At 44.1% G+C, this 16,601-nt stretch overlaps 1 protein-coding gene across 1 annotated transcript in view; it reads right to left on the bottom strand.

Annotated features, from left to right (window-relative positions):
* Positions 1-16,601, bottom strand: part of Myo31DF (Unconventional myosin ID) — a 103,781-nt gene that overhangs the window by 10,038 nt on the left and 77,142 nt on the right. The window contains exons 14-19 of the mRNA XM_050187229.3: positions 15,019-15,185; positions 14,214-14,421; positions 8,886-9,007; positions 6,382-6,483; positions 4,019-4,163; positions 2,701-2,802 (exon numbers count right to left, since the gene is read on the bottom strand). Of these exons, the coding sequence (XP_050043186.1) occupies positions 2,701-2,802; positions 4,019-4,163; positions 6,382-6,483; positions 8,886-9,007; positions 14,214-14,421; positions 15,019-15,185 (846 nt within the window). The remainder of the gene's footprint in view (positions 1-2,700; positions 2,803-4,018; positions 4,164-6,381; positions 6,484-8,885; positions 9,008-14,213; positions 14,422-15,018; positions 15,186-16,601) is intronic.

Genomic DNA, 16,601 nt, shown 5'->3' with positions numbered 1-16,601 from the left:
TATGCAATAATATGCTACGACAAACTCAAGAAAGAGGCGGTTTACCATTCATGCAAAATAAAATGTGACAGGTGGTGTCCATGTCGCAGCCGCCAGCGAAGACTCCTTCAGTGTAATGAAAACCGATCTTGAGTGCCATGCTTTTCGCACGCCGCAGCCACTGGGTGTGATACCAGGCGCAGGAAAAAATGCCGAAGCTGCCACATTTCGACTGCCACCTGTTCTTTCGTCAGGCAAAGTTATCAAAAGGGTGCTGACACAGGCATTGCCTGAATGCATAACAATCTTTTTTGATTTAGCAATGTTTCTCATTAGGTGATCCCTGTGCTTACTCAATCAGGGTGTCTACCAAGTTGACATTTCTAAATTCCCTGAGTTTTCCAGGTTTTCCCTGAGTGCTTTCGCAAAATTCCCTGAGTGATGCAGAACTATGTTTTATGTCAAGACGGGCTGAAACCATATCGCCTGATGCTGTCACTCTGTAGTAAACATATAAAAAAATTTAAGAAAAAAACTATTTAATCCAATTTTAATACTAAGGAGAAGTGTTTATGTCATTCGAAAAGAGAATAAAAGGGAGAGGTTAGTAAAATGTGCAGCAAATAAAATGTCTTCGAAAAAAATTGCAAATCGAGTCGGACGTTCTCAAATACGAATGAAAAGGAGATGTATATAGAAGCTAATATTTTCGAATATGAGCCATTTCTATCAACTGATAGCGAGTGCAGTGGTATGAGGCCTGAACTTTTTCACAATTGAGATGCTCTCTCTACAGCTCGTAAGTCAACCTCAACTGTCCTGACATACTCTCAGCCCACGCACGACGCCTCAGTGTTGTGTTTCACTGCTTTAAAGAGTTTATTTTAGTTTTGATGAGGGACACCTGCACCTCGGCATCAGCCAACACTGTTTCTTGAGCTCAAGCTCCTTCAAAACGGCGGCAGCACGCTTCCTTTCCCGTTCATTCCTCAATGTGTAGGTCGGTTCTGTTCTTGTCCTGCTCCTGGCACTCGTTCGCCCCACGGAACATTTGAAGCATCTTCTTGGTCAGTTGCACAATCCACGCGCGATTTTTCTAACTCCCTAGGGGTCACGAAAATGTCCGAAAAATCGGCCAGTTGGAAAAAATAAATGCATGTCATTTACTGCCCTTAAGGGCTTAAGCCACCACAGGCACATTCAAAAACGCTCTGAAGGCGTGTAGGTACATGTATTAGGCATATTGGTTGTCGTTCCGTCACAAGAGGTACCGGGTGCGCACATGTATAATTAAGGAATACATACTGTGTCCCGTGGCAGTAGCCCCTTCCAATGCTTGTTATGCTTCACTGCAATACTTTTGAGCATGCTTCACCAAGTAACATTCCTGTACAGAGGCGAAGCTGACTTTCGGGAACCGGCAATATGCAACGCGCCGTGCTTTCTAAGCTTCTAAGCCAATCGTGAGGACCACAAAGGTGGAGTCGGTGCCATTGCTGGCAGCAGCGAATTCTTTCAAAGAGAAACACGGCACCCAACGGCAAGAAGGTAAATAGCGAACATAGAAGCAGCTAGGTCTAGCGTTGCCGCAGTGGTGGCTGGCTGCCAGCGGATCTGCGTGCGAGAGCGCCGATTCGAGGCGGCGAGGTAATCAAAACGGCAGCGGTGGTGGCTTTGATTAAAGCCGTTTCGGAGCTGCGGTCACGGCAAAAAGTCCAGAAAATCGGACGGAGAACGTTTCTTGCATCCGAAATTTGAGACGTTCTGATATATTGACTCTATGGGGTACGTGGTCGTGCCGTGAAGCCATCGAAATTATCGGGCATCCGGAAAGTCGGTCGTTGACTATACACTGGCAACTCCTCCAGCCAACGACAGGGCGTCAAAGACAATTCAATAACGATTCCTGTCTGTTGCTCGAGCCAGCATTACCGTGACTTTCGACCCCTTCAATACAATCGCAGCTAATTTTCCCTGATAGAGGCACAAATTCCCTGAGTTTTTCCAGACTACCCAAAATCCCTGAAAATTCCCGGTTTTCCACGTTTTCCCAGTTGGTAGACACCCTGTCAATGCTGTATTCTTTGAACTGGAGAGTCACTTCTTGTCTTAAAGAGAAGAGGGGCTCTGCAAAATTATGATTATGCAAAACACAAAGTTAGCAGTGCATAAATAAACGAAAAATCTCAGTAATGCCACTCATTACAGTTTGTGAAGATATCAGAAGGTCGTCTCACAGCACATAGCTGTGCGCATTATGGTCTAAAACTGCAAAACTGCACGTCTTCGAACACCTATCTGATTGCCCGAAAATAATTAAGTCCAGTGTGATGCAGGCGGTTTCAGTTATGAAACAGCCTCACCTCTTTCGAGAGTATGTACAGCTATCATCATCACTACATGCCCCAATGTCACTCGCGCCTGTTTATTAAACCAATAGATCTCTGGCTCAGGTCACTTATTCCAACCTTTGCGTGCTGTTTCTTACTTTGTGCTGAGCACTCCAGCATCGCATCGCCCTTTGTGTCAGCCTCTCCCCTTTGGTCGCTCCATCAGTTGTATTCGCTACACAACAATCAGCACTCAAATGGGAGTTCCAGTAGGTTAACTACGCCCCCATGCCATAACTAAATGTCACAGACTGTTCCAGAGCCCCTTGAATGCTAGGAAGGGCTCCTTGAAGAAGGCTGTGGCCTAGGTAGCTCAAAATTCCACACTTGCCTTTTTCACAAAGCTGGAGAAGACGACCTTGCGGAACTTGTCCTTACTCCTCAGTCCTGTGACAGATGTGATGTATGGCAGGCAGGCATCATTTTCGGCCGTCTGCACAGGTAAAAATACATGAATATAAAATTTATACAATGAATAACACTACATTAAACCTCGATATAATGAAATCAGTAAAACTGTCAATTTGCTTCGTTATAGCAATATTCTGTGTTGAAATTTGACGTTTTATGAAAATAAGTACAGTCGCCAATGGATTTTTCTTACACAGAAAAGGCAGCGAACTTTTCAGAATTATCAGGCAATCGGAAAAAGCCAATTTGAATAAGGGAAGAATTTATTTTGTTGAATTTGAGAGTTGGTGACGCAAGATATGGTCGCATGCCATGTCAATGATATCTTCACGTCGGCGGTATGAATTAAGCGAAGCCAGCAGTGCTTTCACGTCCACTCCGTCCTGGCACCTGACAGTGTCCGCAGTGGGATGACACTATCATGAAAAGTGCCGGCAGTAGAGAGCAAATGCTTCGTCTGCCTCTCGTTTCAACGCATCTCTGAAACTCGAGATTATGCAACCTCCAGTACTAAATGCGTGGGAAGACAGCCCACCATGCCACGGCATCTCAGCTCACCCAGTGTTTGCACGTGAGGCAGGTTACCTCAAGAAAAGGACACACAGGCTGCTTATGCTCTGCCATGCTAGCAGCCATGCGCGGCCCTGGCCGCGCTAGAAAAGGAGACATGCACCCCAAATTGCCCCCTACTCCCTTTCCCATCCCACTCTCGCTTGCACTTGACTGTTACCGCAAACTCGCTCCTCTCACCTCTTTTTCCCCTTGCTCGTGCAGGAAGACTGTTCATCAAGCTACCATCATTCTTGGCTCACCCTTGCATGCTTTCACTTGCACCTTAAGCATACAGTGTGTGGGGCACGATAGGATTGTATTGCACTTACACTTTACGTGCAACATGACGTTAATCAGTGCGTGATCATGTGCACCAAGCAGTCGCATGCAATTCAACCATTTGAGCATCTGCGTCTGTGGAAGTTTCCCTTTATTGTCCTGGTATTCCTTTGCGGCATCGGTGAAATTTCATTACATTGAAATCATGCATAAGTGCACTTCATGATATTGATGCTTTAAATACATGGAGTTCCATGAACAAGAAATTCCTTGAGTGTGTGCTTCTGGTTGGGCTCCTGCCATAAACACCACACATGTAAAACGGGGCTTAGCAATGAGAAGCGATCAGCGGCGAGATGCATCTGTGCAGCAATTATGCAAAGTGGCCATGATAACCCATCTCTCACCAAGGAGAGGTAGTTGCCATGCCACTTGCGCGATTGTCCCCAGTCACGACGTCTGCCAGCCAGCACGTCTGCAGCTGTGACCTTGAGGTGCAGTTGGGGCCACTGTTCCCGTGGAACCTTCCGGAGGATCATGCTGCCGCGCCAGCTGCAAAGGCATGCATCGAGCATCAACACATTGTACTACATTAATTTAGTAGTGTTCACATCTGGCATAATTTGAATGCATATTTAATAGGGAGGGCACAGCTGTAGAAGACAGCATAACACAGATTACCAGAATACAGGAGAGAAAAGGCCCCATATGAGGTTTTCTTTAGTGCTAAATTATGAGCACAAGTACCTTTGAACTTCACAAACCAGATATACTGCAGTCTGCAGACGCTGCTAACATTCAGACATTTTGCGTTATCCTCAGCAGTAAGAGTTACTATGAGTTACATTTGTGTTACATTGTATTACTTTGCTTTAACATCAATGCATTTGATGTGTACATGATAAATGATAACCAATATTTTTGCTTTGCATTTATGTTCTTGTCCATCTGCTCCAAGTTAAAAGGACCGTGGGCCTCACCAAGCCATTTTTTGGCTTTTAGTCCCCGGCATCTCAACATCTTTATTTATCAGATTGTGATGCTGGAATAAAGTGATTTTATTTGATTATGTGTGAAGCATGTATGCAACACTGAAACCTTGACACAACCTGTGACACACAAAAAAGTTGCAATTTTACATTTGTCTAAAGCAAGGTTCCCTAATAAGTCGACATGGAGGAAAATGTTGAAATAAATATTCTGTTTGACAATTTAAGAGATCACAGTGTTGCATGTCTGTCAGCTAGAACTCTCTTAAAAACATACACTTCTCAAGAACAACAAGAAGAGAGGGATGTCTGGACATAGACCAATTTTTTTTTTCATCCAGTTTTGGAAGTAAGTGCAATGCCATTTTATTTTGTTCTGGTAAAATTCAGACTTGGGATACAGATTAAGAAAAAGTGAATGGCACAGAAACGACAACACAATGACAAAATGACAACAGTGACAACTGCAATGACGGCGACTGCATAAGGACAAAGACAGTGACGTGAGGACAGCGATAGCTTGGAAGTGATGATGACAACGTGAATTGACTGCCAACAATACGACGACGATATCTCCCCAACAACAATGACCACTATACGAGCATAACACCAGTGATGATGATGGCACAATGACAAGGAGGACGACTCCACTATGAACACGAGACGATGATGAGAATGCGACATGGTGACAATGACACCATGTCAGTGACACGACGACGAGGATGACGGAAGCAACAATGATGACAGTGGTGCCATGACAATGGTGACACTAACACTTCTTTTACTGACATCTAATGCAGTGTCAGTACTGTATTAATTGCAACCCCTACATTTTTTTCCTAGAAAATTCACTGTAACATGACACACACATTGCAACAGAAACTGAAACTGCAGTAAGTTGTGCCCACATTCAGCCTCACAATTGCAAATCCTGTCTGCCACGGTCTGCAAAGCATTTAAGCAATGCACTATCTTAAGTGCCATGAATGGAACCAAAGATGACATGCTCTGGGCAGCTGGCAGCAATAAAGAAGTCTCGGAAGGCGATGATGAGTGATGCCTGATTCAGTGTGGCTCGGATGCCATAAATTTTATTTTTCCAAGCGTGAACAAACTGCAGTTTCTTTCTCTTACCATGAAAATCTGGTGAGGGAACAATCAAGGGCATTGCATTTTTCATTCCTGGCCATGAAAAATTCGGTGTGCATTGCCATTGAGGGCATGTTACAGTAGAGCAAATATGGCACTTTACAAGTCTGCTGCTGTATGCACGCTGCATATGCATATTCAGAATGTGGGGACACCACTTCCCTAGAGTTGTTCAGGAGTTTTCAGCTCGCACTGAAGTTCTCTCAGTTTCCCAGCTGCACAAGGAGGGCAGTTCATTTGATGCTCAAGTAGGAGTCTAAATGTATCTAGGAGCTGGGGGTTCATAATGATGTTTGCAGTTCTCGAGACACAGGAATAAAAGAGCCACTGAAGCCCGGGGGTATATTTTTGAGAGCTGGAAAGCTGAATAAAAGTCAAATTGATCTGCAAGAGTATCAAATTAAATAAACATAACAAAAAAGATATTTGATTCTTTTTCAGCAATTCCCACATTATTCATTAACGTTTGAGAATTTATTAAAAAGTTATCAGATATAATAACACCTATTTGATGCAAAGCCTGAATCGAGTAGAAGAGTATCTGGCTGCTCACAGGTAGAAAATATAAACTGCACCACGAACGGGCACATTCTTTGAAAGTGTACACATTTGCAAACAAGCGGCGCGCCCACCGTGAAAAGATGGCCTTGAGTCCTGGCACGGCTTCCCGGACGCAACATGGTGGCAGAGGCCAAGCGATGTTCTTGCCATAGTCCTTGGTCTGGTGTACGTTCCTGAGGAAGGGAATAAATGGAGGAATCAAAAGGAAACCCAGAGAAACAAGACTCCTCACGAAAAGAAGGGCACCACTAGAATCTGCAAAAGCACGTTCTTCTTGAATCACTCGAACCTACCTCACTATGAACTCAACAATTTTAATGCTTAGCTCCTTGTCGCTTAATTAGATGCCTGCACATCAATTAACTGCTTTTTACCAATTGAGGTCTGTGGAAAAGGTGAATGAATCGAGACGCTAGAATTTGTTTTGTTTTTAATGCAGAACAATGAAGTGCCTACTGGTGCAAAGTCCTTAAAAGACTTACCACTGAAAAAAGGGACGCATTAATTTAAAAAAAATCAAATTTGATAACTACATCCGTTAGCTTTGTCTTTCTTTTTTTTTGGCACAGGAGGCTGAATTATTGGCAGAGAAAACAAATGAAGGCTGAAATTTCAGCTTCAACAACTTCATGCCAACACTATGGCACTGTTGACTTAAGTGCTATAGACTATAAGTGCCATAGTGATATAACTATTCATTTATTTTGGCAGCTTTACACAGAAAAAGTTTGCATAAGTTGCCAGTTGTATTCCTTACTTTTCCATGCAATGTAATGTTTTTTTTTTTTTTACTGACAAGCAATTAATTATAGTCCCCAAGCAGATGCTATCAAAGTCTCTGATGTCACTGGAGGCTGAGTGGGGGAATTTCATGGTGGTGTTGCCATCTGTCTTCCAATTTTGGCATCTTTTTGGTTTACTAGGTCTCCACCAATGGTGATACTAACCTACTAAGCATTCTAAATGTGCTGGCCAACTTCTAATTTCTTTATACCCTCTCTTTAAGACAAGGGGAGTGTGAATACTGAATAGTAGATCTTGAATTGAATCAAGAAATAAAAGCAGACTATGGAATCGAATATCGAATATCAGAAAACTGTCACTGATGTGTTTGTACAGGTGGCTAATTAGTAGTTGACGGCTGTTGAAGCGACATGAAGTTCGTCGCTGCATATCCAACACAATCTGTGTGCCTATTCAGCGGCTAATTGGCCCGACTGTCACACTTTACGGAATATGAACTACTTTGCTTGCCGTTCCCTCTGTCTGCGACACATTATCCTGATAATGAGTTCCTCCGGGGTCCTGTCAACCCCGGAGGAACCTTGTACCGACAGAGGCTGTGCCGTTCTGCGAATTGCAGCGTTCGGCCGATGTGTGTGCGATCCCCTGTTGGGCAGACATAGCGTATCTTAGTCCACTGCTGTGTCAGCATGGGCAGCCCATCCACGGTGCGCTCAGCACTCCTTTGCACTGAAAACGAAGTGAAGCGCTCGCTTGGACGGCTTCGAGCACGACAGGCTCCCCGGGGAGGTGCACGTGACATGTGGCACTGCGCAGGTCTCTACACCACACACAGGCCTCACAGCACACATATAATACACATATACGCTCCAAGAATTATGCCTTAAGGGCAAGCCTTTATCGCAATAAAAAAAAAAAAAAAAAAGGTCTCTACACCAAATGTTTGAAAAATCAAATAGTAGATATTTGATTTGGGAATCAAATTATTTGGACACTCAATATTCAATTCAATTCAGTGATATTCGAGTATTCGCACACCCCTACTTATAACGCTACTTTACATGTGCGGTCTCATATTATGCTGCAGCATTTTATCAAAGAAGCAATGACGATTGATTTCTGTGGAAAATAACTGGTGCTGACGCAAAAATAGAAAATAGCTCTTGAAGACTTCATTACAACAGCAAGGTTTTTTCGTTCATAAATGTACCATGCATTGCCTTGGAAAGTGAAAGCAATAGCTCTATAATTTTAAGATATATAAACAAGCCAGACTTTTAAACAAATATTTAATATTTCTTGTCACATAACCAGATCCTATGTTTATGCAAATGAATGAATAGGGCAGGACTGGAAATATTCATTCCGTTAAAACAAGAGTAAAGCTGCTTCAATAAGGCCTAAGTTATGCTCTCTCAGAGGGTCTCCCTTGTAATTAACTAAAGCAGCTCACAGCCAAATTTGTTTTCCCTGAGGGTCTCCCTTACTATAAATAACTACAGTATCTCTCAGCTTAACTTATTTTTCCTAAATTTGGCTTGAACCTTAGGCAGCAAGCAACTAAGCCAAATAGAGGGACAGCAGTTAACAGCAGCTGTCACAAGAAGTGAACCATTGCTAGATGTTAGTACCCAATCACCTGAAAGAAAATTGTGTGCCACCTTCTTTCAGTCACAAGCCAAAAGTGCTCAAGCTGCAAAAAACATGACTCAAACTACAAATTAGCTATCAAATTCTTTTGTTGTCTTCAAGTAAACAGCACTTTTAATTGCTTGGAGGTCAAGCACTGCCGAAGGGGTCTACTGCAACCATAACCTGAGAATTCATTTACCTGAAGGCCGTCTTCAGGTCGGAGATGTACTTCCGAGCGGCGTACTTGCGGTAGTGAGCAAGGATTTTGATGGCAGCTCTCGTCTTTCGGTAGTGCATTCGTGCAATGGCACCACGCCACATCTAAAACCAACCAGAGAAATAGGGCCGCTGTTTAAAATCGCGCGATTCGTTTTTGTCATGCCCATCGTGAAGTCTGGCAACATTTAGGAGCCACTGCTACATTTTCATGCACCGTCATGACAAACACATCCAGACGTCATTGTGGTGTAAGAGAGATTGAAAGAGGACCATTGTGTGTTAGATTATTGATGGCCATCAGTTAATAAAGCAATATTTCAATACTGTACAATCTGGACAAAATAAGCCCCAAATCCTAATGTAGTAAACCGAGACCACACCTTTGGTTCTAAAAGAAATACTAAATTCTGACTCTCCGTTACCACCGAGAGCACATTAATAAGATAGCAAATAATGTACATTGTGTTTTAACCCCAGTTTTCTTCTTATATCTACATCTGAAATGCCAACCAGTCTTCACCGAGTAAATCTGGCACAAGCAAATTAGTGCCTTCTATTGCAACAGCTAGAGGCTATACATTTTGACTGAAATAAATTTCAATTCGCAGATGAACAATTGGCCGTGTAGCCTCTGAAGTGAACAAGTGGTACCAAACCACTTGTTCACCCAGAGAGCAATCAAATGCAAGAAAGCAGGGGTGAGTTGTATGGCTATGCAAACAAAGTGTAAACCAAGTGTCATAAATTGTTAGAATGCTTAATTAATTCTCTCCACCTTGCGGGTTTACACAGAACTATTACGTCAAACTCTTGCCTTTGCTTCGTGTTGTCGACAAATTCGATTTCGCCCTACCATCTGCTAGCCGCCTGGTTAGCTCAGATGGCAGAGCGGCTGTCCTGGAAAGGCGGTGGCCCCGGGTTCGAGTCCTGGACCAGCACGAATTTTTCTTCAACTGTGAGGCTTTTCTTTCGAGGAACCCGTATGGGTTTCCTTTGTAGCAATTGCCATAAACAGGTGGATGTCTGATTTTCCCTTTACAGTCGCCGACCGATTTTCCGAACTCCAAAAATTCGGACATGCCCGATTATTCGGTCAGCTTCGCGGCACCGCCATTCTCCCCATAGACCATAATGTATAACACCTGCCGAAAGTTCGGACACCTTGCAACCTCTCGTCTGATTTTTCGGACACTCCTTGAGCCAACTCGATCGAGGGTATCATGCATAGAGTTTCTCACTACATTACCTAGAGGGAAATCTGGCGCTGCTGCGCTGTGGTATGCATGGGAATGCCGGTATATTGTGGATTCGGATTGGCATCGTTCTTGTAGAGACAGGACACCTTGAAGACGCGCTTGGCAAGTGCCGTTCCGTCTGCCACAATGATTCATTTTCTACTAGAACAGCACGTGAAAAGCTGTTTTAGCTTTATTATTATGCGAAAACATGTTTTGTTTAACTATGAGAACTTGTTATTGTGTGTACGACTACATGTTACGTAAAAAGTATCAGCGGGCCGCTAAAGTTGGAGGACAGGCAACAAGGTTCGCGCTCGCTTTGAAACAGTTGGTCGTCTGTTCTTGCTTTTCTTCGCTTGGTCATGCATCGTGGGTGAGTAAAGATGTAATATGTGTGAATGGAAACATTTTATGAAGATTTTACTTGGAGAACGCGTTATTTGCGTAGCCATATCCACGTTTTAGACGAATCTTCTTACAACACCAGCCAACACGAGCCTCACAGACACATATCCCGTCATTCCCATGACGGCACGGTGCCCCTTAAGAAACTCCCATAGACGGTGGCGCCAGATTACCCTCTAGGTGTTATAGTGAGAAACTCTATGGCATCATGCACCGACTCTGACCGGCGCAGAGTTCGACTTAATGAACGCCGTTTTTGTTTTGAACGGAGCCTCCTTGCTGCCCCACGAAGTGGCGCTACTGGAAATCCCCGCTCATCATCATCGTTTCTGCCTGGTTCGATAGAGTGGCTGTACAGCAGTTCCGGTTTCAGCTTAGTAAGCCATGTCAAGACAATCCAGCAGCTGATTTGTTTGTTTCGCACACGACGCTGCGAGCAGGCCAGTTTTTTCGTTTGTGCGACTGGTGTCGGCACGGTGGTGTTTGCTTTGTGTGCTGTGTCGAGGTTTCGGTGATCCAACGCAGCGTACGGAACCATCGTGTCAAGTGTCTAATGGCGCCGACAGTGCCCGCGCAGACTGCGCTGGGGAATGCCGTGAAGCGAGTGCCGGGAGGCCTAAGATTTGTCGCCTTCCGATGTGCTCCCTACTGACGCGGAAAATGTTCTGCCGAGACCTACGCAGTGGTTGCATTGCGATTCCGGACACCGTCTCATTTGACAGTTTCACAGGTGCTGACACTGCTGTACTGACATGCACAGAACTCGACGACGGCGAGATCATTCGTCAGGTTTCTGCTGCGCTGCCGGACGATAACTCCGAGTCGGAAGATGACACACCATGTGCTACGCTGCCGTCGCATGCAGAGCGTGCACAAGCAGTGACTGTGCTTTCAGCCGCCTATAGTGACTGTACGACCCTCTCCGAGATTCAGGCTTATCTGATTGTGCGTAAACCAAACAGCGTGCAAAGGCGCACTCACGATTTCTTCAAGCCTACTGCTGAGCCCGAATAAGTGCGTGGAAATAAAGGATTTCATTTTTTTTCTTAATCTGCTTTTTCGGACACCTGTTTATTCGGACATTTCCGCAGTCTCCGTGAGGTCCGAATAAACGGTCGGCGACTGTATTAATTGTTAGAATGCTTGTGTAAGTGAATTTCCTCAGTATGCCACTTGGCATACCTTTCTGTACCAACTATTGTTAGGCAAAAAAGATAAAGGAGCACCAGACTCACTCCTATTTAACATATTTTATTTTCTTTGCTTGTTTGTATGCATAGGGAACCATGCTTGTGCACCTGCTGTTTTAAGCGCTGAAGCTTACTCGGAGGCACCAATTTCCTTGTGCTTCCAAGGGCTGTGAGGTTGATAGTTTGAGGCAACAAGGAAACTATGACCTACTCAAGAGAATGCTAGAAGGTGCTAATAAGTAAGCATGCAGATGTGAGCCAACATTCTGCAGTCACCTTGTAGCCACCTTGTATGCACAGGGGTGGTATTCTTGAGTGATCACCTTTGGGGATACCATCACTGTCACAAAATTTCGCATGACTCAGCCACAAACGTATATGGCCAACAGTGTTTCTGGCACCCTGCCAACCTTGCTACCTTCGCGCAGTGCTAGGAACGCTATTGACTATACTGTAACGTTGTTGACCCACAGATCAAGATTCCAACGACTGACCACTGTGTTCACCTCGCCACTATGGTGTTTGGAGTGTCACTTGTTTTTCTGGGCACCAATTCCCAATAAAAAGTTTAATTCAGGACTCCCACTGACCCACAGTTTTACTATTGTCTGGTTCTTTACTGTCACAATCAGCGGCAACATTCAGGAATGTTCCAATACAACTAGGCATGTCATGTGCTGAGTGGTAACTTTTGTAAGAGCGGTTAAACAGTATTTGCGTTTCAATATATTTCGTTGCATCTGGTACCAAGTCCCGTGAAACCTTATGAAAATGATTGCTTGAGAATGCTACTCCAGGTATTACTGACATCTCCTGCCAGTCTTTCCTATCCTCCAGTTTCTCTCACTATCTCATGGGGGCAGTTTAGCAATTTAGCGACTGATATCGTCAGGCTCAGTTCTGTCGACAAAAGCACCAATTTCTTTTTAAACAAAAGGTACGCAAATGAAGTAAACATTTTTTTATTATCTTTTATGCACATCTAATAATTTGGCATTCAGATAATTTGAATGTTATTTATAGTACTGGGGAATTCAAATTAATGAGCTTTCACCATATTTTGTGTTAGTAATCATAAGCCTATTTAATTATTATCAGCCACCATTCACTAGCACAAATACTAACAGAATTTTCTGTTGGTTCACTAGGGCAGTCCCATAGTTTCTATTATAAGTGTATCGGAACTCTATGGGTTCAATTTGGATTTTGTTTGTACCAGTAGAGTCCAATAGGCATAATCTATTTGACGCTTATTGTATCAATAGAGGTTGTATTGGTACCAATAGGGTCTGACAGGTGGAATGTATTTGTCACCTATAGTAGGACCAATAGATTGTATCGGCACCAGTAGGGTTTAATAAGTGGCAGCTATTTGACCAATAGGTTTGGATTGGCACCAATATGGTTCAATAAGCCAGAGCTGTTTGTTGCCTAATGGCTTCCTGTTGGACCGATAGGGACTGCAAACATGAATGATGGAGCTGGAAATGCACACATCAGTTAAATTTCCCAAGTTACTTCATCGTACATCTCAAAAGAGCTTGCAATACAGCAGTGGTAGTCACAGAACTTGCACGCTGAGAATGAGTGGTTTTGCATAAGGTTGACTTGATTCCCCGGTGTGCCCCTCCACTTAATTGTAGACGGGACTACTCGCAAACCGCGTAGCGTCAATGGCGTTTCAATAACACGATTCCGCTATGCTAAATCATGCAAACTGGTGTGCGAGTGCAACTGGGCAGATGAGGCTACAAAACTCGGTGTGCTTGTCACCCGTATCCCCAACACCGCAAATCGCAACACAATCGCAAATCCACGACACAAATCCCAGAAAACATAACGAAAATCCAGGGCAAAAAAACTTACAAGACAGGAGCCGAAGCGTCTACTGCCAGCGCTTGTCAATTGCGTGCCTCCTGCCACGGTGCAATGCTGACATCTGCAGAGTTTCGTAGCCTCATCTGCGCAGTCGCACTCAAGCACCGATTAGATTGACTTACCGTAGTTAAACCATGTTATTGGAATGCCATCCATGCTAGAGCACATACTGGGGCTCCGCCAGCATGATGAAGTGGAGGGGACTACCAACGAATCTTATAGGAAACTGATAATTCTCAGCACATGAGTTCTGTGACCACCACCGTTCTGTCGTATGCTTTTCCAATTTGTACAATGAAGTGGTTTGGGAAATTGTGCTGATAGGTGCCTTTTCAGCTCTATGTTTTCAGTCATATCAGTCCAAGAGGAAGCAAATAGGCAACAAATAGCTCCTACTTATTGAACCATATTGGTACCAATACAAACTCTATTGATACCAATATAATTCTGTTGATGCCAATAGAATTCCAATAATGCCCATGGAGTTCTAATAACATATAGGACGCCTCTATTAGACAAACAGGAAGTTCTATTGGTATTTTTATGTGCACAGATGAGTGAACAAAAGTGTCAGTGAGCAAAAAAGCTCATGCCTACCTTCTGGAGGAACACAACAATGCGAGGGATGATGGCGAGGCGCTCATTCTCCAAACGTGAGAGTGTCTGCGGTGACCGGATGAAAATCTTGGTGCGGCCGTACTTGACATCGTCCGAAAATCCCATCTTGTCGATGATGGCCTCGCAGCCGTCACGATCCGAGCCCCCGCGGTAATTGGGCCATGTGTATTCCGTTATCATTTTGTACCTGCATGGAGATGCCGAGAGGCCGCAGTGATTGTGAGTACACTTCCTTCTAGAAGCCCCATCAATGTCTGGTCGTGGGTCTCATGCTTAGACTACATAGCGTATCATCTCAGTTATACCACATCTCCTGCTTCTAAATTAAATTTAAGTGACCTTTCAGTGACTTTTCTAGGGTCCAAACAAGTTAAATAAAGCTTGTAAACTGTACAACAGTTGTGTACACAAGTGCTCACTATTGCAAACATTTGCTGTTTCCTTTACAAATTTTTACTGTATGGACTGGAAAGCAATGGCTCACCAACACCCATTTGAAGACTTCCCATTCTGTAACCATATCTGCGCAAACTCATCCTAATGCAAAGGAACTCTGTGTGTACTGAATTAGCAGCCCCGACATGATTATCTGTGTCATTTTCTTTTCATTTCTGCACAGCCAAAAATAAAGCGTCGCGTTTGTTTTATAGCATCCCAGACAGAAAAAGTATGCTGGGGGTATGTCACCTCCGGGAAGAAACGATACTGAAGGTGTTAAACTGTGTAAGTAATCCTTCCAGACATTTCTCACCATGTATCTCCAACAGACAAAACACCTTCTCACCTTCGAAGAAAGCGAGTGTAGTCTTGCCTGTAGGCAAATCCTGCTCGTCGTACACGGACATTTTCAAGCAGTCCCAAGTAGTTCACTTGATGCCTAACTCTCTGCTCGTCAAACAGGATCGGTGACTTGTGCTCATTGGGCTTGATGCATCGAACATAGAAAGGCTCCTGTCAAAAGGTAAGGAGAGGCAATATGAGCTAAGAATGAGTGAAAGCTATTAAACATCTAAGTGCATGCATACCTGAATCTGATGAATTTATTTAACACACAAAATGTGCAATGGCAGGATTTTTCTTTCTCACAGCCAGCATCATACACAAAGCAAGGCCCACTTACTATCACAGTGAAGCCTCAATTAGGAAGGAACTGAATTGTCATATTATGCAGTGCAAGTTTTGAATGCGAACCATCCTTTCCAAACTTCAGGCACTTTGAGTGTCATCCGTCCGTCCGTCCGTCCGTCTATCTATCTATCTATAGTGGGACTGGAGGTGCCTATCAACTTGAACAGCTGGGTATATGCTCATGTTTGGGCTGCCGGCGTGGTTGTGGCATCGTCATCATTCGATCTCAGTCATCCAACTCTTGCCTCTGATTATTGCGTACTATCTATGCCGAGCCCGATGGCGCGTGTAAGAAGATCCGGATATGTCGGCTGCGGAGCACCAGTTCGTGGTTGCCTCTGCATGAACCGCGATTCAATAGCAAGCTTTCCACCCCGTGCACGCCAACCAGCTCCCGACGCTCACAAAGAAGCTTTTGGAAGACTGCAGCTTTTTTGAGAAGTGCGTCAACTCGGACATCACATTCCTCAAAGGTTTACTTGAGCAGCTCGAGGATGGTGTACTACTGGGTACTACTTGGCGCAGAGGAAGGAGAATGTATATGCAATGATCGAGCAGCTAGGCAAGCCCACAATCTTTCCGAGCCTCAGCATGTCCGAACTTCACAATCAGCGCCTGCTTGAAGTCATCGAGAGAGTCAGAGCCGGTTGAGGCGCGCTGCCGCAGGGTAGGTGCCATACCTGCAAAATGCTTCGCACAACTTCGATTCCCACAGTACACGGGACCTGCATAATTTTTTATGCCTGTGCTTGCGTTCAAGCCATTGCCAGGTAATGCGATAGCATCAACGTACATGGACTCTATAGATACTATGCTGTAAATTTAGAATTCCATGATAGTGCATGTGCACTTAAAATCTGCGAAGATTGGTCTGTGAAGCTGAGACAGATGAATAAGTAGATACCATAATCTCCAAGACATCACATATTCAAGCTATAAAAGGTTACCGCTGAGGCGAGTTATTTTTTTTAGATATGCAGTACTTATATTTGCAGGCAGAAATGGCATGCTCTATCTCGCCTCGGCAAGTTACTTACACTTCTTGTTTCCATCGTGGAAGTAATAGGCGAGCTCGGTTAATTCAACTTTTCACTTAATTCGAATGTATTGGAAAGTCTCGCCAAGAAACTATACATTAGTGTGGAAGGAAAACTTGAATGGTTAGCACATAAAAGCATGCTGCTTCAGTTTATTCGACTCCCATCAACCCCAACTGGCGCCTCCTCGTGTGTGGCAGTT

The sequence above is a fragment of the Dermacentor andersoni genome, chromosome 2 (genome assembly GCF_023375885.2).
Source record: "Dermacentor andersoni chromosome 2, qqDerAnde1_hic_scaffold, whole genome shotgun sequence".
In the NCBI taxonomy this organism is placed as follows: Eukaryota; Metazoa; Arthropoda; class Arachnida; order Ixodida; family Ixodidae; genus Dermacentor; species Dermacentor andersoni.
This window is presented reverse-complemented; position numbering and strand designations above follow the sequence as displayed.